A 23,251-nucleotide genomic window follows, 5' to 3' on the forward strand; every position below is an offset into this window, starting at 1 on the left:
TTCTGATCTAGTCATGTCAGAAGTGTGACAAATGAAAGCATTTGTCAAAATGATGACAAGCTTAAATATGAAATAAGCTAATTGCCTGACTTTAAGATAGTCAACCTGTTCTTAGCATTAACATGAAGATTTTATTTTACCATTATTTAAGCACAAAGATTAATCAATAACTTATTTTATATTCATAACTGTTTGTGGATGGATCTTTCACAATAATGATACAACTGCTGAGAAAAGTCTTTGAAAGATTTGACATCAATACTCGACCATCAAAAAACAACAATGGTAACACTCAACAAATAAAAACAACACTTACAACATAAACCAACAACACAAACTGCTAAAAGTGAACCAAAAACAAGTTCAATAGCACAAATAAAACCAACAAGAATAAAGAAAAAAACTCTACAGCATGATCTATTCATGCTGCATTGCATGCTGGGTGCCTTCAGAGTACATCTGCACTGTAGAAACACAGCATGATGCTGTTTGTTTACAATACATTTCTGAGAGTGCAGTTAGATGCAAGAGAAGTCCCACTGAGAAATGACTGTGAAAGTCATGCAATTATTAACCTGGAATATACTGTAATTTATGTCACACAATTTTCTTTTACAATGTAGTAAAATACTGTATGTATGTGGGTAAAGTTTGATATACTTATACTGTAGTAGATGTAGGTTGAAGGTATTAATTCATTATGTGGTCATATTGAGGTAAACCTGTAAGGTTTTATTCAAATTAATAACAGTTTGGTGTATTAACAAGTCTAATTACTATTTGGTGATGTGTATCATTGTCATGGTTAAATGATGCGCACAGTGTTAAAATATTGATAATTTTGCCGACCCCTAAGCAGTTTGAGGAGTTAATTGAAAGTCATGTAATGACATAACACATTGTGCATAGGACATAAAATCTTAAGTTACCTAATATACAAGCCAAAGGCAACTGTGGCAAGGAACGAAAAACTCGAACAAGAAACCAGTCATCACCACGGGGGCACGTTCTCCTCTGGCTGTGAGGGCTTGGCTGATTTACTGATAAAATGACTCAATACTCAAAATTTCTGATGATATGGTAACCTCACATACAAAACCTTGAAAAACAGAAATAAGTGCACTTAAAGTAAAGAGCATTCAGATTGCATGCTTTAGAGGTTCTGCACCAGCCAAGCAACTGCCATTGATTTACAGAGCCTAAGGCTGTCACAGAGACAAGTGTGATTTCTCACTGTTTTCCTGTTTCAGTGATGTCTGTCAGGTGATAGGAATTGTTTTTGCATGGCAACAAATTGCTTACAGCTCATTTAAATAGCTGCATCTTAGCAAAGTGTATATTACCAACTTATGTTACTCTTCTTTTTCCACAGGGTGTTTAAGAAGGCAAGTCCAAATGGGAAGGTAATATTACATTCATTTTGTCCCTTCTTCATGTCTAACAATAATGTTACAGTCAGTTGTTTTGATTCTGATACTGCAAAGGTTTTCTGTCAGTGAGTGCAGCACTGCCTGTTATGAAATGTTTATGACTGAATTAACCACAAATATTGAGCAGCAAAGTACCTCTTGTTCCAAAATCTGATTTGATGCTTGCGACACGGTTAGCCAGACGGATGGGTCCCAGCTCACAATGGTTGTGCGGTTAGCATATAGCCACAAGTCTATATGTATCATTAGCAGGGAGACCTGTGGTGCGCCGCGACAGTCCTTGAGCAGGAAGCGGGCGTGGGGCGAATATGAAAGAGGGGCATGTGACTCAGCACCCAGCCTTCTGCAGAGCTGGGAAAGGCTTTACTAAGGATCGGCACAACACAACCATTACAGAAACATTTAATCATATGGGACAATTCAGTAATGGGTTTTGATGGAAAATGCACTTAAAAGACAAATTAGTGCTCGTAACTTCATAAAAACATTAATTTTGCAGGGGCTAATAAAAAGTAAATATAAAACTTCACATGCACAATGGCACAAATGGACATTTTAGCTCAGTTCAAATTGTTCTGTTCTTGAATTGTTTTATGTGTTGTGCTAATACTATAATTTTATGATTGCCTTTTCAGTTAACTGTGTACCTTGGTAAGAGGGATTTCGTCGACCACGTGGATCTTGTGGAGCCTGTGGGTAGGCAATAAGAGACACAATCTTAACTTATAGTTGCACTTTATGTACATCAGTGTTCATTTCGTTGATGAATAATTTTCGTCAACGGCATTTTTTTCACCGGCGACAATGAGACGATAACGAACTAAAACTCTTTGTGAATGACAAAAACTATGATGTAAATCTATTGACATTTTCGTCAACGAATAAAAACGAGACGAAAATGTTAGGGAGGGATGATTTGGGAAGAGATTCATTCAGAACGAATCTGCTGCGTGGTTCGATGGCTAGATGCGTACATATGAACCGGCGGGACATAAGCTAACATACACTTGCTGCACATTGCATAAAATGTTCAAAAATGTCAATATGTGGGAATAAGAGAAGAGCAGACATATGGATAAATCTGACAGCGCAAGAGAGAACTCAATGCGGTCCGGTTTTCTGAGCGCAGACACTGAAGCATACACGCACAGAAAGCGCCTCTCACAGTATGTGAGTACTCTTTCGCGTCGCATGAACGGAGAATTACACACAAAATGATGTCGAATTGTCCATTTTGACGAGTATTCACGTAAACACAGTTGATTAAGTCTTAAGTGAACGTAAACAGTAGGGAGAACGTGTATCAGTACATTGCATCCATTGCAGCTGTGCATTCGGTTTTAAAGGGGTAGCAGCCTAATTTAGTTGCTATTGTCATTGATGTTAATCAAGCAACAAAAGAAAATCACGCACTGCTCTTGACTGAAAAACTTTAGTAGCCCTAAAGATTAATCAAAATTTATTCATAGAAATAAATATGTCTGCTTGAAAGAATGAAGAATATGGTAAACAAGTTGTTATAAAGAATGCATAATTAGCCTATATAACCATTGGTATTTCATTAAAAAGAAGACCATGTTCTTGTTCTTTATGAGAAGTGGTTTTATTTACTTTTAACATAAAGGCATGCTGTGTGTCACCGCAGTTAAATCGGTGTCTATCATAATAAAACCTTAATATCAAACCTATATAATGAGTTTGGAAATTTTAGAGAAATGCTTAATGCACTGTAACTAAACCCATTAGATTTGAGCCGACTAAATTTACTGTAGATTTAAAACTAAATGGTATTTTAGTCAAAATACTATAACTAAAACTAAATCAAAATTTGCTGTCAAAATTAACACTGATGTACATGATCATGTTACATTGAAATTTCATTGTAATTAATAAGTCATAAATATGTATGTGTACTTTGTAATTACGCAACAAAGCTGCTTGCGGTTACACTTTATTTTAAGGTGTCCTTGTTACAGTGTAATTATACATATAAGTACTGAGTAATATTGATTAACTACATGTACTTATTATATGGTTAGGGTTAGGATTTGGGTTACTTGTATGTAATTATGCATAATTAATTGTTATTATAATAGTAAGTACATGTAACGTGTAACACGGACAAGTGTTACCCTGCTTGCAAATACAACTGATTAAAATGACTAATTTACTAATGTAAATTATTAAACTTGTCTAACACAGATACTGTAATGTGTTACCACATTTATTGTCTGCAAAATGATTCATCAAAGAAAACACATTTTATCATTTTATTTTTTAAACAGAGTTTGATGCTTTGGATTAAAAATTAAAGTAGTAATATAACAATCATTTCACAGCTAAGCATGTATAAAGTTGACAATTGTTTTTTGTTGCTCTTTCAGATGGTGTGGTTTTAATTGATCCAGAGTACTTAAAAGAGAGAAAGGGTGAGATTTTTTTTGCCACACTTCTGGCTCACAGATTTTTCTCCTCAGTAATTTCACATATGTTTCAGACTAGATCTCAGCATTAAAAACTGTGCTCAGATTTGGAAGATACCAGCAATCATAAATCAGAGATCTCAATATGAACTCAAACCTCACTCATTACATCTATCTCCAAGGCTAATATCTGAGCTGTGCTTTCCATATTAATTTTATAGCTCTGTACACTTACTGTATGCCAATAATCGTCCCATTTGTTGCTGGTTTTCTTTTATTAGGAATAGGGAGTACAATGTTGACTGTAAATCCATTAACCATACAGTTACTGAGAAGTTTGTTTTTATTCTTCCTCAGTTTTTGTGACACTGACGTGTGCCTTCCGCTATGGAAGGGAGGACTTGGACGTTCTTGGCTTGACGTTTCGCAAAGACCTCTTTGTGGCCAACATCCAGGCATTTCCTCCTGTGCCTGAAGAGAAAAAGAGTTTGACACGTCTACAAGAGCGACTGATAAAGAAACTTGGAGAACATGCTTACCCCTTCACCTTCGAGGTGAATCTTCTTTCTCATTTTCTTGACATAATGCCAACTATGTCATATTGGATTCAGTTCTGATTAAATTTGGTCCCTTCCTCATATCTGTGCTACAATTTCAACCTCAAATTTAAATGTCGAAAATTTTCTCACAGATTCCGCCGAATTTACCCTGTTCTGTCACGTTACAACCAGGGCCAGAGGATACAGGAAAGGTACATTTTCCTTCAAATAATGTTGGTTTTGATAGATAAGTAAAGGGGCTTTGCAGAGTTTCACACTCCAGAGTAACATTTTCTTATTCCTATCTGCAAAGGCCTGCGGGGTTGACTTTGAAGTGAAAGCTTTCTGTGCAGAAAATGTTGAAGAAAAAATCCACAAAAGGTACAGCCTTTCACAATGGCACCCAACTGAATAACTGACAAAGCAACACATATAACATTCATTACCTTTCTTTTTAGCAGTTTTGCAACATTGTCGGAATGTGGTTTTGGAAAATATGGGAGACAGATGAGACCAAATGATTTCCGATTGAATACATTTGAGAAAGTGTCTTATGATTGCTGAATTCATTTTATCTGGGATCTGACAAAGGTGTCCCATACTCGGAATTTGTGCTCTGCATTTAACCCATCCAAGTGCGCACACACAGCAGTGCGTAGTGAACACACACCCAGAGCAATGGGCAGCCATTTTTGCTGCGGCATTGGGTTCGGTGACTTGCTCAAGGGTCTCACCTCAGTCATGGTATTGAAGGTGGAAGAGAGCGCTGTACATTCACTCCCCCCCCCGACAATCCCTGCTGGTACTGAGACTCGAACCTGCGAGGTTACAAGTCTGACTCTCTAACCATTAGGCCATGACTGCCCTGGTAGTAGTGAGTAGTCTGTCTAACACACAGTAATACATGATCATTTATTTATTATTAGTTTGTTACTGTTATAATCAATTCAAAGCAACATGCTTGAAAACCACTCACAACACCTTAGCAACACATTCCATTGCCCTGACAACCACTCACAACATAGATTTCGTAAAAGTCAGTAAATGTCACAAATGATAATATGTATGTCCCATTAACTGCCATTCTACAGGAATTCAGTGCGTCTTGTCATCAGAAAAGTGCAGTATGCCCCAGAGAAGCCGGGCCCACAGCCAATGGCTGAAACCACAAGGCAGTTTCTCATGTCAGACAAGCCTTTACACCTGGAGGCCTCACTTGACAAAGAGGTAGGGATGGCTGGTTATTCTGCTGGTCTGGATAAGATATCTGACTATTGAGGAAAGACAACATAGACAGAGAGAGAGTTCAGCTAATTACTAATCCAAGTTAATCCAGTGACAACGAGTACATCTAGTGATGGAACCAGGGTATTACATCTGAAATCCTGCAGGCACAATGTTATAGTAGTAGTAAATAATAATAATAATAATAATAATAAAACATGCTTTTTTTAAAATTTTCTCTTCATTTTGTAATATGTTCTGATGACCTTATGAAAACTCAGAAACTCACGCAGACATTATTGAAGCTTTAAACAAAAGATAATAATAAAACAATTCTAGAAAGACATTTGGCATGAATGTATAACGCTACAATGCATTCACAAAATCAGGAATCTGAAAATTAATTAGATTTATTTAATTATAATTTTAGACCTGGGACCTCAGCATGTCTTTAAGGACTTTTGGCATGTTATTAAATGTAATGTCTGTATGTGTATATATACATACACACCTGGGATCTCTCCCCGAACAAAACAGAATCGCTCAAAAATTAGTTAGGCCTTTTCATCCATTTGGATTACATAATTTTAACATTAAGTAATAAACTTAATGTGCTGCATATTTTTTTTTTACACTTTAAACAGGTAAGAAATTATTAAAATCCTAAAACTATATTCATAAATTGTAAAAAATGTAACTATTTGCATTTTATTTTATTGAAATAATCACATTTTCAGAATCAGTTAGAACCAGCATAAATCACGAACGGCGTTAAAATATGGCTAGCTTTGAAACAAGCAATATTCAGTTTTCTGAGAAAAAAAAAATATATATATACATACATACATACATACATACATATGTATGTATATATATATATATATATATATATATATATATATATATGAGATTGAAAGAAATTGGATTTATTGATGATAAATGTATGAAACCTGATTGTTGTGTATTCAAAACACGTTCAGTTCATTAGTACTAAAGAAATCGTACCTGTTTTTTATGTGTGACTGACAAATATGCATCGCATGAGTTTGTTTATGTTAAAATGGTATAATTCAAATAGATTTTGTATTCAAATACAGAAATCCTAAATATTTAGGCCTAATTGTTTAGAGTTTAGACTATAATATAATTTCAATATCAGATTTTCTTCAGAAACACATACCGATATTTTTTTGACCTATGCTGCCATTAACTCTTGTCGTTTGAATGATGCTGATATTAACTTAATTAACTGTTTAATGTCTTTCAGATTTACTATCATGGTGAACCAATCAGTGTCAACGTCCATGTCACAAACAACACAAACAAGACAGTAAAAAAAATCAAGATTTCAGGTTCACATTCAGTTATTCATAGTGGACAGACTTTGTATTTACACTAGTGTGTAGTTAAGAAACAATAACACTTATTTCTATTATTGCAGTGCGTCAATATGCTGATATCTGCCTCTTCAACACTGCCCAGTACAAGTGTCCAGTGGCGACAGAGGAATCAGAGTAAGTCCTCTGTAAACTGAACACTCAGCTACCGTATGAGAACACAACTTTACATCCGATTAATTACTCTCTGCTTTGTTCCTGTTCTAGTGATATCGTGGCCCCCAGTGCGACATTTTGTAAAGTATACACTCTCACACCTTACCTCGCGAATAACCGAGAGAAACGTGGCTTGGCTCTGGATGGCAAACTCAAACATGAAGACACAAATTTAGCCTCAAGTACATTGTAAGTACAATCCCTCATTTAAAAGTGGATTGTGTTTCTTGTAATGTTTATTAATTCACCTTTCCATGGCATTGTTTCTAAAAAGGTTAAGAGAGGGGGCCAATAAGGAAATTCTGGGCATCATTGTTTCTTATAAGGTGAAAGTGAAGCTGGTGGTGTCTCGCGGAGGGTACGTTTGCATTTTGATCATCCTGTGTGGCGTGTGATGCTGGAATTAACTTTACAATAAGATTAAACAAATGTCCTACTCCTCATAGCACATAGGCATTTGCAACACGTTCTGACTTCCAACTTGTCACACACTGGTCAGGACCCCTTGGCATCACTTTGTAATGCACAGGGTACCCCTTTAGCACAACTTTTTGATATGCAGGGTACTACATTGCTTTCAGTTGTTTGCCTTATGCATCAGATCAAGACACATTTAATGATTTTCATGCATTTGTAAAAACAGAAATTATGTTATCTAGATTTATACTTTCATAGATATTTTGAGCACCTAACCCCACCCCTACCCTAAACCTACCCACGTCTCAACATTATAAAATGCATAACAGGAAAATAAACGTACAGTCACAAGTATTTACTGCAAAAACTGACCAAAAATCAGTGTAAAAGTATCATAAACAACTCGTGTTGCCTTTCAAGTCTTCTGAAAAACAAAATGAAACACAAGGTTTTAATCGCTGAAAATGATCCCGCTCTGTTAACGAGGTCCGAACTGTTAACACCCGAACTTTAGCATGACGCAGTTGGTCACAGAGACACAAAGAGTCAATGGCATTTCACTACCAAAGCTGACGCAACGCTTCTTCTGGTGTCAGTTTTTGAATGTGCGGCAGATGATGGAGACGGTCATCGTGTCTCCTTTCACAAATCAATCGTTTGCCCTCGGAAGACTTGGAATAATTGTGACTGTAGTTGTATCTGCCTGTTATATCCTGTGTTTTAGATTGACAAGTGTTTGGGTTTAGGGGCAGGGGTTGGGTTATGTGCTCATAAATGTCTAAATAGTGTAATGTAATGTAAATAAAATTGCTGTGGCTGTTTAAATTGAAAATCATGCTCCAACATCAGTGGTCTGCGGTGGTGTTCTGAAATGAGGAGGCAAAGTCCACAGTTTTTTTTTTTTTTTGATCAAATGTAAATTCATGGCCTAGTCACATTTTTTTGGTTAAATAAACATTACTTACACTATCATAAAAAGAGAAAAACAAACAAAAAACAATTCAATTCTATTTTATATTGTATTTTTTACATTAAAAATGTAAACAATATTCTATTTATTAAATCCAAGTATGAATCTCATCAAGTTAGTGTTTTAAAGCATTTTAAAACATTTATTCCAAAATAATAACTCAAGACAGTAACAGTTTAAACAATATATTTTATATGTGAACTTATGTTCATATTATTTTTAATAGTTAACTTTGAACTATTTTTGAATTTTTCAGCTCATCAGTCAGCAAAGCTCGGCGAATATTGGTCACAGACACAAAGATTTACCTTAACTTTCACCAAGCTGTTTACTCACTAAAAACTCCCACAGATCATGTTTTCAGGCCATTTCAATTTGTCTTATTTTGACGTAACAGTGGGTTGTTTACTTACTTTTTTAAATTAGCCTCCCCATTTTTTAAAATTAGTTTTCCCATTAACGCCATTAAATTGTTCATTCAGACTGATTCGCGAACGAAGAATGCACACGAACACAAAAGTCGGGATTAATCACATGAACCAATCACAGCCGAACATAACCAGTCATATCCAATCATATCATGATGGAGGCACTGCCTCCTCTCACATGACCTGTTAAAACTCAATGGGTTCAGGGGAGGCGAGAGAGACGTGGACTCCCAATATAACTTTACCTGCTGGTGTCGCTGTTGGACAATGTTTCTTTAGAAAAACGAGCAATTTATTTAATGTTATATTTTGTAATATTGGCATTGTTTTATTTTTGTACTATGAATTTTTTTCTCATCCAATTTTTTGAGGAGGCACTGCCTCTCATGCCTCCCCGGAGGAAACGCCCCTGTCCAAAATATATGTTATAATGGCAAAATTATTAGCCATTATATAATTTCATCATGACGATAAAATTATCATGTTCTTCGCATCAGAATATTGACGGCAAAGGTTTACCCTGGCCTGCACACTGAAAAATTGATGCTAAAGTGGTACCCTGTTTGTTAAAAAGTCACCTGACCAAGTGTCAATATGTGACAAGTTGTGAGTGAGAATGTGTTGGCATTTGTGCTAAAGACATGAAACCTCAAATTGTGCAACTTATTGAGGAGAGTTGAGGTATCATTTTTCTAAGCATTTGGTGGACCAGACATACAGGTGCATCTCAATAAATTAGAATGTCGCGAAAAAGTTCATTTATTTCAGTAATTCAACTCAAATTGTGAAACTCGTGTATTAAATAAATTCAATGCACACAGACTGAAGTAGTTTAAGTCTTTGGTTCTTTTAATTGTGACGATTTTGGCTCACATTTAACAAAAACCCACCAATTCACTATCTCAACAAATTAGAATATGGTGACACTGCTTTGAGCCTTGTGGTTATACATATAATTCTTATTTGTTTTTTGTTTTTATGTATGTATGTATTTATGTATGTTTAATCAACAATTTTGTCTGTCATTTTTATAAGAATTCTCTTATGCTCAGCAGGGCTGCAAAAATACTGTACAGTAAACCAGTAATATTGTAAAATATAATTACAATTTAAAATAACTGTTTTCTGATTGAATACTGTAAAATGTAATTTATAGATGTGATGCAAAGCTGAATTTTCAGCAGCCATTACTCATCTTTAGTGTCACATGATCCTTCAGAAAATGTTTTGCAACTGTATTACAACTGTTTTCTATGGAAGCCCGTTTCCGCCACTGAATAAAAAATAAAAAAATTATTGACTTTTTATCTCACAATTCTGAATTTATTTCTCAGAGTTGCGATACAAACTCGCAATTCTGACTTTTTTTTCTCAGAATTGCGTGATATAAACTCGCAATTGCGAGACATAAAGTCGCAATTCTGAGAAAAAGTCAGAACTGCGAGATATAAACTCGCAATTGTGAGAACATATCAGTCCCCCACCCCCCCACTCAAAATTGGACTTTAACTCGCAATTGCGTGTTATAAAGTCAGAATTGCGAGAAAAAAAAATCAGAATTGCGAGATATAAACTCTCAATTGTGAGAAAAAAGTCAGAATTGCGAGTTTTTTTCTCGCAATTGTGACTTTATATCTCGCAATTCTGACTTTAATAACTCGCAATTGTGCGTTTATATCACGCAATTCTGAGAAAAAAAGTTATAATTGTGAGTTTATATCTCACAATTCTGACTTTATATCTCGCAATTCTGACTTTAATAACTCGCAATTGTGAGTTTATATCACGCAATTCTGAGAAAAAAAGTTAGAATTGTGAGTTTATATCTCACAATTCTGACTTTATATCTCGCAATTCTGACTTTAATAACTCGCAATTGTGAGTTTATATCACGCAATTCTGAGAAAAAAAGTTAGAATTGTGAGTTTATATCTCACAATTCTGACTTTATATCTCGCAATTCTGACTTTAATAACTCGCAATTGTGAGTTTATATCTCACAATTCTGTGAAAAAAAGTCAGAATTGTGAGATAAAAAGTCACAATAACCTTTTTTATATTTTTTATTCAGTGGCGGAAACGGGCTTCCATAGTTTTCAGCATTTCAGCATTGATAATTGTAAGAAATGATTCTTGGGCACCGAATCAGCATATTACTGTAGACTGATTTCTGAAGGATCATGTGACACTGAAGACTGGAGTAATGATGCTGAAAATTCAATTTGTAGTGAAACCTAATCTAACTGAGGGATAGTAATCGCGAGAAATTTAATGATCCTAGTTCAGATTCTATTCCACTAAAATTCTCTGTTTGATTTTTACTAAAGCTAATTGAAGGAAAAAAATCTATATAAAATGTCATGAACGCTAATAATTGCTCACTGCAAAGCTGTCTGTTCTTTGTCAACAGTTCCCTTTCAGTCGGTCACTCTCCACGTCACGTCGGATGACCGACGAATTGGGATGTCGCTTAGAGAGACCAATCTACTTCGAGTGTAAACTAAACGAGCCAATGCACATTGGCATGCGATTATTGCATCCAGCTGCCGCTGATCACAGCGTGAGTATAAGTAGGCAGCAGATGCAGCGCATATTCAGCTTTTCACTTCGGAGCCGAGCGATCACATCGTTCTGCTCCTGACTACTCTACTGAGAGAAGAAGACTGAACGAGTTCAGCGCGCTCTTGGAGAGCTCTTCGTGTTGGCGGTACGACGCTTCAGCGGTGGTGGTTTCCCGTGTCGAGTGGATTGCACACATCAGGCTGCACTACCCCCTGTTTGTGTTGCAGGTGATCATCTCCCCTGTGCGCCTCAGCACGCTAAAAGAGCTTTTTCCCTAAAAGAGCAAATTCGGGTGCGTCTTTTTAAAGACGAGGTTGCATGGCAAACTTGAGGTTACATCTTTGTAAAGACGATGTGGGTCTTGCTATAGACAACGTATCACCCGGCCGTTTCTGGATGCGGTCGTTACCTGGTGCTGGGTGATGGTCACGATCGCTGCCTCATCCCTCCTTCAGGGAACGAGAGTTACCATACGTAACCGAGACGTTCTTTGTTCTTGTACATAAGAAAAAAGAACAGCACAAAAATGCGTTCAGGGAAACGCACAACTGATGAATGTTTCTGTAATTGTTTGTCCCTAGTGACGATGACATCATCTTTGAGGACTTTGCTCGACAACGACTGATTGGGGCAAAAGATGACAAAGATGAAGATGAGGAGGGTGCCGATTCACCCAAACTGAATGACAGATAGATTGCAGATAAGAGTTTCCTTGTTGTGACGATACAAGAGACCCTTTTGAGATAACCTGGAAAATGGGACACCCTTTAACACACTCACAGTGGTGCAGTTGTTGTGTTCTTGTTCACATTTGTCTCTTCCATCCTGCAAGGGTGTACAGTAAAAACGTAAGTGTAGAAAATGTGACCTTGTCGTTGAAGCGATTAGAAGGTGAGATTTTAGTTGATAGGCCGGCCACTGAGTGCCTCGGATATTTGAGGGTCATTTAGGGTTGAGGCAATGGCTTCTCATCATAGCTAAATCAAACATCAGTGGTAGCATGCCTTTGTTGTTGCTTTGTTTTATAGATTCTTCCTTTGATTAGAACAGAGGAAGAGTTTAAGGACTGTGGCTTAGTATTGAACCATATTTAATGTATGGAATTTGTTGTTTTAATTACTGTAAAAGGAACTGAATTTAGTATTTTTATTATAAAAGCTGCCAAATTGAATCATCTTTATAATGTCTCATTTCTCAACTGAGAGCATCTGAATCAGTCATTGCAGAGTGAAAGTATTTTTTTTTCCACGTTTCGAAAGAAATTATATCTCAAAGTTATCTTACCTAACAAAAGTTATGAATACACTACTGATAAAAAGACTATATGACATAATGAGACAACCATTTATGACATTTTTTTTCTCTCTCAACAATCTTCAACTATTTCTAAAAGTGGGTTTCTATGAAATCATTTAATTATAAACAATGCCTATATATCTTTAAGGGCACTATATATTGCTATATGATATTTTTACATAAGTGACGCTTCTCAAACAGAGAACCTATGAATAGTCATGAGCTACAAACATTCTAGTTACAGTCTCTATTCTGAATAAATTATATGTATGCTTAAATCTGTCTTCTGTGGAACAGAAAATAACTTTGGAAGAATATTCCAAAGTTTTCCAAATGTTCCATTTTCCCCTTGCTATCACAATTAACTGAGAGCTTTCAAGCTTCAGTAAGGATTTAAAAGCTCCAGAGTATCATGAAAAATCCCTTCAACTTGTGCCATGTGCATATTGTATGAAATGTTCTGAATGAATACAGCTTGTGTGATTAAGAAATCAACATTTAAGTTGTTATTCATGAATAATCTTTCCAGCACCCTGGAACTGGATTAGATTTTGAATGAATTATTTAATAATTAATTATTCGGTTTCTCTAACAGTTCAAGCTCAACTGTTTACTACTGTCCTCTTTTAGAGCTGCTTTACGGCAGAATTGAATTTTGTTTGCATTATTGAAACTATTTTCCTGTTTAACACTGTAAAGCTGCTTTGACACAATATGTATTGTATAAAGTGCTATATAAATAAAGATGACTTGACTTCAACAAATCAAAATGACTTCAGCACACAGACTCACATGAAATGCTTCTATGATGCTTTCAAGATGTTTTTTTCTCCATATGGTCCTTTTTGAAGCTTGAAAGCTCCAGTCCCCATTAATTGTAAGTGCTTTGGAAAAAAAAAACAGCACATTCTTTAAATTTCTTTTGTGTTCCATGAAAGAAATGAAGTCATGCAGGTTTAGAAACAAAATAACAGTGAATAAATGATGACAGAATTCAAATATTTGGGCAAATTATTAATTCGAATTTTTATGGGCAATTTCATTCTTGTCCAAACTACTCTAGTCACATCCAGTAATTCTCTGAACTGGAGAGCTACCAAAACTAAATGACACTTCATTGGAAATGTAGCTATTTATACATTGCAAAGATTATGTGCTTTCTATATGAATGAGGCCTTGACTTGCTGCATGAAACGTCAACAAGTTGTATGTTTTGTGAAACATTTTGTTAAAAAAAAAAAAAAGAAAAGAAATGAAAAAAAAAAAGATAAAACGAGAATGATTAATTGAAAATTGATTGTTCAGTGAACTGATATAATATAATTCCCATGTGCTGGATAAACCACAATTATAAAATAAATAAACTTGACTATTGGCATAAGGCAAGATGTGTCAATGGTATTGATGATTCACTGTAAGAAGAAATTACAATATATTAAATATATAATGTTGTATATATCAAAGTCTTTGTTTCTTCTTTATATTCTATGTATTTACATTTAATGTAACATCAAATGATACAAATTAGGTACAATATACAGTTCAAATGAAGACTTTGAAGTATTTGGACACTGTGGTTATCAACGTCAATGGATCAAACAGTTAATTTTAATGCACTACATTACAGTCCCTGGGCCTCATTTATAAAATGTGCGTACGCACAGATTTGATCTTATAGTGTGCGTACGCTAAAATCCACGGCAATGTTCATATTTATAAAAACGGTCTTTGTCGTGTAAAAGTACTTACCGTCACGTCAGGGTCTGAGCAGGCGTACGCACTTTTCCTTGTGGCAAAATCGGAGTACTGCAGCTATTTGAACATCTAAGCTGCAATAATAATAAACGCGGTGTATGTGCAAGCACCGAATTCATCATAAACAACAAAGATGCAGTGTAAGAGATTAATTGTGCAGTGTAGTCAGATTTTGTATAGCCTATAAGAATAGGCCTATGTCATGCAATAACAGTTTTAATATATTCTATTCAATAACATTAACTGTTTTTATTTATAATTTATTTATTATTTTATTTAACATCTGCTCCTTTGCTTCTGTGAAAATGAATAGAGACATCAGCCTTAAACTTAGTTTTTGTCATTTACATCAGTTATATATATATAAAATACACTACATATTTTTGTGTCAGTACATTAATAGTAAACTGTGTAAATATAAAGAAATGCCAAATCACATGCAGGATTTTTTTTAGACCGGAGACCAATAATCGTGTAATGATTTATTTTATTATGATATGAAATGTACAGTTTTTCTTTCAATAATGTTTTTTTTTTAAGTTTTGCAAGAATTTCATGTTATTAAACTTTTTATTAGTTGTCATAGCAAGTGATTTTAAAAGTAGGATGGATCACTTTTTATAAGATGACTGAAAATTTAACTTGAATTCGTAGTTTATTCTTACATTTGGAAACCTAATTGTTTTATAATTACTACTATTATTATTATTATTATTATTATTATTATTATTATTATTATTATTTGTGTTGTTTCTAGAAGTAGTAATTTTGACAATAGTCAATAGAAAAAATATAACCACACACACATTGTTTGCCCACAGAATAATTACACATTATTAAATAAAAAGCATCCCTGCACGAACCTCTACCTCTGCCAGCAGGACCTCAATTTCAGAAATTCGGATATTGGCGTGTGCACTTTTATATGGTAATGATATTAATTAGAACCACAAAGGAGATCTCAGTTGTTTTTCAGTACTCTTACTGTATGTCAGGGAAGTAGTCCCTACAATTCGGCATGTGTCAAGTAGTGATGGGAAGTTCGGATCATTTTACTGACTCGGACCTTTGAGTTCTGACAAGTCTTCGGGTTTGGGCTTATGGGGCTGTCATGTGATGAATGAACGACTCAAACCCGAAGACTCAAGAGATGAACGAATCAATTCTCTTTCCGGCTCAGACTGCATTGGTTAAAGCGTATGGGGCTGTCGAGTCACATTAAAGATTTGTTCAAAATGAACGAATCGTTCAAGAACATCCCAACACTAGTGTCAAGAATGATTTATGGCTTTGACCTTTCCCCTCCCCCCACGTTGCGACCACTCACGTCGTGTTGACCCCGTGACCTGTTAATGACATCCAGATGTGTAAATCAGCATATGTGGAATTCCGATGTCGGCCTTTGCCCTCCGGGGGCAGAAATATGATGTTTGTACAATTCTGTCCGGTGACGAAACCATAAATGAAGTCCTGAGGAATGTTTTTGTGCTTTTATGGTCCGTTTTGAACACCCACATCTGGTGGTGTCCGGCATCTGACGCCCACATGTCTGGGGAGGAATCCGGTTTCATTTTTGGTCATTCTCTCTCTGGAGATGTGAGAAAGAAGATATTGGTTTTAAGGATAATATCAAAAATAAGTAAACAATTTTAACATATCACAATATGTGTGCGCACACACATATAATCTGATGACTGTATAAAATGATTCTCAGCAATATAAAAAAGGTATTAAATAACACATGTAATAATGAAATTGAAAATAAACATTTAGCTTAATGAATAAATAAATAAGAAGCTTTAATCTTAAAGGGGTCATATGATGCGATTTCAAGTTTTCCTTTCTCTTTGGAGTGTTACAAGCTCTTGGTGCATAAAGAAGATCTGTAAAGTTACAAAGACTAAAGTCTCAAATCCAAAGAGATATTCTTTATAAAAGTTAAGGGTCAACCACGCCTACCTAAAACGGCTCGTTCTAACACGCCCCCACGTCTACATCACGATGTGGGCAGATTTGCATAACGCCACCCAAATGTTCACGCAAAGAAAGAAGGCGTAACTTTTATTCTCGCTGTTGCCGCCGGCGCCATGTTGTGACACCAAATAATGCTCTTTTTAGCAACATCATATGTTTACGTACTTTAATGAATAAATCAATAAATTAGTAAAAATAAAATCCTTTACATTTTTCCGTGAGAAAAAAGTTTTCCTAGTGCACAGATGACCAATGTCCGAATGAGGGGTTTACAAAAACCTCTAAAAACCTCTGTCTCTCTATCTCTGTCTCTATCTCTATCTCTATCTCTATCTCTCTCTCTCGCTCTCACACTCAAACATCCGAGACTTATTCTCTTCTTTTAAATGAAATTAAAATAAATAAATTATGTGATCACACAGGATATAAAACAAAGCAAAACATTTACACTAGTTTTAGTCGTCACTAAAAATATTGTACATTTTACCAGGAGCGGGAAAAAGAGTTTGCCATGTTAGAAAAAGTTATCGGTCGATTGTAATGAGGAGTCAGCGACCTCAAAATAAGTAAAGGGGTGAAAAATATTTTAACAGGCCAAACGATAAGGGTTATCGGGATCCCCCGACATGTCCGGACATGTCATTGTCATGTTTTAGAGAGTCTTTCCATAGGCATAATTCAATTCACGTTAAAATTTTATAGCTTTTTTTCACAAAACAAATTGTTGCAAAGCAGTTTCACAGGAAAATTTAAGTTTCTACAATATATTTAGAACCTTTTATATTTATATTTACATTATATTAATGATTTTATACTGTATCATCCCCTAAACCTAACCATCACAGTAAACTTTCTACATTTTTTATATTTTCAGAAACATAATTTAGTATAATTTAAAAAGCTGTTATGCTCATGGGGATAAATTTTGCACAGGTCAATCATTTGGAGTATTACTACATATCTGGTTTGCGGGGACACTCCATATAGGCGTAATTATTTTTTTACTGTACAAACTGTACACCTACCCATCACACAAAAATTTCTGCATATGATTCTATTTTAATTAAATATTGTTTGCAAGCGATCTTAATTATGAGGACTCAAGAAATTTCATCATAAACACATTTACATTGGTATAGCAGTGTAATACCCATGTCATTATACAAATTTGTGTTCTGATAAATCATCTAAACAAGCACGCACATACATAAACATTACAAGCTAAAAAGAGACTCATCTCAATTTTTAAGAATATGGTAATAAATAAAAATATATACTTATATATGACAGCATAGTATCAAACATGTTACTAAAGAAAATCATTCATCATTCATTTTAAACAAGCATTTCAAACAAAAATTTTAGTTTTTCACTAACCGTTATAAAACGTTATAAAACAAACAATAAACGTTGTTTTGGCAAAAACACAAGCATGTACATTCATGCTGCTCGCATATTATTGTACCCCAGTTTGTGCTGAATACAGTATAATCAGACTTTAGCCATTAATATATTTTTACGATACTGAAAAACACAAATGTCAGAGCATGTCAAAACTTCTCCAGGTTCCCCAAAACCCCCTCAGACCCCAGAGGGTTAAAGAAGGTGGTAATACATATATAATTATACATGCCATAGTAACAAACATGTTACTAAAGCAAAGCAAACCATTTATCATATATTTTAAAACTTGTATTCAACATTTATTTAAGTTTATTGAACTTATAAAACACCATTCTCTTCTTTTAAAGAAGATTGTAATAAATAAAATTTGCTCATATATAACATACTGTATAAAACAAACATTTACAATAGTTTTAGGTGACAATATAAAAACACCTTACATTTTTCAGAGTGCTTAGAGGTAGATCTTTACGCAATGATTTCCAAACATGAATGAAATGTCCCCACAATAAAATAAAAATAATAAAATAAAATAAAGGATTTCAGTGATACTAAAATAACATATATCTGTTTACACTTTATTTCGATTAATAACTTTACAACTATGTCAACTAATTAGAGTATTAAAATAATTGCCAAATTATTTATAGTCCGTAGAATGACTGTTGGGGGACCATCAAAATAAAGTGTGTGCAGATATTAAACAAACAGTCTACTAATACTCTAATGACTGTTGACATGTAGTTGCAAAGTTTCTTATAGTTAGTAAAATATCTCAAGTGGACTATCAAAATTATTATATAGTATATTAACTGCACGTGTAATAGCCAATATTTATATATTTAAATATATTATTAAACACACTTGGGTTTATACATTAGTAAATGCTTTTTATATAGTTTAAATTGCTATTTTTATATTACAAAAAAGTTTTAATTTTTTACACTAATTGGTGTATATAAAATCATGTTTTTCATGAAATGCATTTGATTATTACTTCAAATGGTCAAATGGAGGGCTGCAAAGATTTTTTTTCTTCTCTGTCTCCTGGAACTGGAGCAAGGACAGAACATTCTCATCAGTAAATTAAACTTCTAGTCATCAAAACAATGAGAGTACTTACTGTTCTGTGTAGCATGTACTGTTTTGATCATTCCTATTAATTATTAAATGTAAACTTCTCATTAAACAGGAAGACATGAACACACATGGGACCGTCTATGTAATGGTTCCATGCCTCTCATGCAGAAATTATTTACTGGAATCAGTCAGACCAATTAATTTTTTTTCATTATCACTTAAGGCTTGTTCAAGATGCATCGGCGCTGCGCAGACCGATCGGCATATGACATCAAAGTACCGCGAAAGTGATTGGAGAGAAGACGACTCGTTAAGCTTTAAACTTACTTTGATGTCATACGCCGATCGGTCTGCGCAGCGCTGATGCATCTCGAACAAGCCTTTTGTGTCTCAGCAACTCATGTCATAAGTGACTAATTATGACCAGATGTATGCACTAGCTGATGATTTAATTAGCTTCAGACTGCAGGTGGCCTTCTCTTTGGATACCTTCTTAACTTCAGGGATCCCTGATGTTCCCTGGACGCATTTACTGTTTTCACTTCTTGAACAGTCCCCTGGGCAACTTGGATTAAGTACCTCAAGAACATAAATGTGATGAAGCAGAATTATGATTTTAATGACTCTGGTTCCTGGATCACCCAAATTTAAAATATTATATTTGTAGATGTTTTCAGCTTCAACACCAATCAAACACACCTGAGCCAGCTAATCAAAGTGTTACTTGATAATTACAGTCAGCCAGGTTTGCGCAAGGTTGGAACTGAACTTTGCAGGACAGTAACTCTCAATTGTCAGACTCTGTTCCATGTTTTGTCTGTGTCTTGCTCCCCAGGTGTTCCTTTCCCATGTTTAATTTGTCCCAGGTGTTCCCCATGATGGTTTATTGCTCCCAGGTGTGTCTCGTCATCCCCTCCTCCTGTGTGTGTGTATAAAATGTGTTCCCAGTCCCAAGTTCTCGGTCCGCTGGTGTACGTCTTCCTGTGAACGTCTTCGTGTGAACGTCTTCCTGTGTTCGTCTCCCTTGGTGCAAATAAAGTCTTGGTAAAGTATTCTCCAGCGTCTCCTCGTCCCTCGTGTGTGTGCAACGTGACATCAATGAGCAGGGTTGGAGATTTGTCATAAGACTGGTGTGATCACAATCACAGCTTATTATTATTCCAAAAATGGCCAAGAGCAGTGCCAAAGAAGTCCAAACAACGTGAGGCATTTGAAGTTCTATCTGGCAGTATAAAATAGTTTTGTGTAAGGCAAGGAGTAAAATTTAAGTTGTTTTTAATTGAAAAGTCTGTGAAGACATGGATATCTCATTCACAAGCATACCTGTCCATCACCTGAAACATGACATGTTAAAGCATGTGAGAGAGTCAATGACCATTTGATATCACTGATGTAAAACCTTTGTCATAACACTTCTTGAGGCTGCAAATTTAGATTTTTTTTAACAAACAATTTTTTGATTATTTGCTGCTGAGGATTGAGACGAGGATTGTTGAATTTGGTTCATTTGCTCATGCAATGCAATTATATAGATCCCTTTTGAGGGAACTTTGACGATGGGAAAACCTTTATTATGACTGGTGTCTGAGGCACGTCTAAAAACTTCACTATGGCAGTCATATGACATCACTGGAATGCCAGTATGCTACAAAAGGGCGTTCAAATAAAACGTCACCAGCTTCTTTGTCTTCAGGAAACCATTTGTCTGTGTGTGCGCGTGAAATCATCTTGTTGTGTGCCCGATTTAAGAGGTGTGCATTTCCATGCCCCCGTTTCATAACTGGAGATGATACACATGCGTTGTGGTGTTTGTTTGGGAGTGGAGCACACTCAGTCAGCAGCATCCTTTGTAACGAGTTGGCACCAGAAGTCACACATAACAGAATGAAACTTTGTTGCAATACACAATAATTTTCTTGATCATAAATACAATAGAATCAAATTAATTCCATTAATTAAATCTTCATAAGTGAAATAAAGTTTCATAAACATTTGTGCATCTGTAAAGTTGTTAATATGTAAAGGATTCTTAGATGATCGCAATCATGGCCGGACTTACCATTGGGCTTGAATGGGCTGCAGCCCAGGGGCCCCGTCTTGTAGGGGGCCCTGCCTTAACCCGTTTACATTTGTTCAGTTATGTGCCAGTCAGAAATTATTAGCCGCATTTCAACAGCGCGCATGGGCCAGCCGGGGCTAACAGCTTCCAGCTTCCAACTACGACATTCGAAGCCATAATCAAACAGCATAAACTGGAATTTATGATTTTTTTTTTTCACACAGAAAAAGGACACACGTATTAAATCACGTCTGCGCTATGCCGAATCGCCGATTAATTTGTGATCACGTGGCTACTTTAAATGGTTCCATTAAGCCTTTAGCCCAAAAGAGCGCACATTTACAAAGATAATGATAAATTCTCACGTTCACGCCTCACTTCTTTCAAGAGGATGATTCTATATTATATTAATGTTCCACTAAATTAAGCTAAAGAGTTTTGAGCGCTCATTCCCGTCCAAAGACTATAGAATAGCCTACCCTAATATCTTGCTTGACTTTGTCCCGTCTCACTATCTCCACACAAAGTGGAGCAGAAATTTAATCAAAACGATTTAAAAAAATAAAAATAGCCATTTGCAGGGTTCGTACGGTCATGAAAAACCCCAGAAAGCTTTGGAAAAGTCGTGGAAATGTATTTTTACAAATCTCTATATAACAGAATATTTGTTTAATCACGTCCTGAATCTCGGTGCGGGATTGCGCATTTTGGTTTTACTAATTTTCGCAGGTTTCGCACGTTTGGAAAATTCCCGCAAACATTTATTTAATATACAATGTAGGTTAGATGAGTTAAAAAAAATTCACACAGAATATCAGATTAGGTCAATCATTTGAAAACAGCGTGAGTGGTTCAGCTGTACCGCGTCTTCTCGCTCTCACTCTCTCAAAATTGCCTCACATCAGCGCATCTCATCTGCACCAAGAGAGCTGCTGCACACTGCGATACAAGACTTTCGCTCAGCTAACAGGACTGTCACTTGCCTAATCGGGTCAGTGTTGCATCTTCACAAAAGTTTATCATTTGCACGTCTTTTTAAGTCTTTTTAAACCATTTGGTACTTGCGCACTCCAAACTAGTTTTCTGGGCGCTCACGGTCACATACGTTGCTTATTGTTTTCATTGTTTCTGACTCAACCCAGACAGCAGACAGTTTCGGCCCAGATCCGCACATGAAGCCGCCTCACAAACACCTCAAGAAAAAGTTATTGGTTTAATTGTTTCTGACTCAAGTAACCTTGCATTTAAATGGTAAACAATTAAACGGTCAGTGATAAATGAACAAGTTACTAGCAATAGCACATAAATACAAATGAAACAAACTGTGTTTTAACTTTTTCAGGTAGGCTAGCCTACAACTAACAGTAGCTGCTACTATTCAGGAACAAAATACTATGATGTATAAAGTCATAGATATAGATTATATTTGTTAATAGCCAACATGTTATTTTTATTCAGATTGTATTTATTAAATTTAAGAATCTGACATAAAAGGACACAGATATGACAATACATTTTCATAATAATACATCTCTTTGTTTTTTTCTGCTCAGTGTTATTTCAGGGTTTTGGTCTCTCAACTGAAGAGATCACATTCTGTTTATTGTATTATAGTGACTATTTAATATTACATCTAAACTTTGACTAGGCTAGACATGTTGCCTATTAATTGTATACACAATATATCATTATTGTACAATTTGTTGTGTATGCAAATGTAAGTGAATGTAGGCTACAAGAACCACAATTTATGCAAAATATATACAGATACTCACAAGGTAGTATGGCGTTATGCTTCATGCAATTCCAATTTTCACTCTGGAGGGTTTGACATTTCAAGGTAATAGTAATGTTGCCATCTTTCAAATGCCCATACGACTGCAAGACACTCTTTCTCACTAGCAGAGTAATTGGTTTCAGCTTTGCTTAGGATTCGGTTTGCATAAGCAATAACGTCCTCCAGTCTCTTGTCTTTCCTTTTTGTTAATACAGCACCAAGACCAGTGTTGCTGGCACCTGTACACATGGTGAACGGAAGCTGAAGATTTAGGTGGCCAGGAATGGGAGATGTGCCTTCAACTGCTCAAAAACTTCCTGGCATTGGGGTGTCCACTGAAAAAAAAAGTCCCTTCTTTTT

At 35.5% G+C, this 23,251-nt stretch overlaps 1 protein-coding gene across 1 annotated transcript in view; it reads left to right on the top strand.

Moving 5' to 3' along the window:
- Positions 1-12,942, top strand: part of LOC107677052 (beta-arrestin-1) — a 40,455-nt gene extending 27,513 nt beyond the window's left edge. Inside the window, exons 3-13 of the mRNA XM_016471842.1 lie at positions 2,066-2,126; positions 3,815-3,859; positions 4,211-4,407; positions 4,545-4,604; positions 4,706-4,773; positions 5,484-5,619; positions 6,884-6,968; positions 7,058-7,130; positions 7,221-7,358; positions 7,444-7,527; positions 12,116-12,942. Of these exons, the coding sequence (XP_016327328.1) occupies positions 2,066-2,126; positions 3,815-3,859; positions 4,211-4,407; positions 4,545-4,604; positions 4,706-4,773; positions 5,484-5,619; positions 6,884-6,968; positions 7,058-7,130; positions 7,221-7,358; positions 7,444-7,527; positions 12,116-12,239 (1,071 nt within the window). The 3' untranslated portion in view covers positions 12,240-12,942. The remainder of the gene's footprint in view (positions 1-2,065; positions 2,127-3,814; positions 3,860-4,210; positions 4,408-4,544; positions 4,605-4,705; positions 4,774-5,483; positions 5,620-6,883; positions 6,969-7,057; positions 7,131-7,220; positions 7,359-7,443; positions 7,528-12,115) is intronic.
- Positions 12,943-23,251: the final 10,309 nt, after the last annotated feature.

This window comes from Sinocyclocheilus anshuiensis, unplaced genomic scaffold (assembly GCF_001515605.1).
Source record: "Sinocyclocheilus anshuiensis isolate Anshui unplaced genomic scaffold, SAMN03320099.WGS_v1.1 scaffold24, whole genome shotgun sequence".
NCBI classification, from domain to species: domain Eukaryota; kingdom Metazoa; phylum Chordata; class Actinopteri; order Cypriniformes; family Cyprinidae; genus Sinocyclocheilus; species Sinocyclocheilus anshuiensis.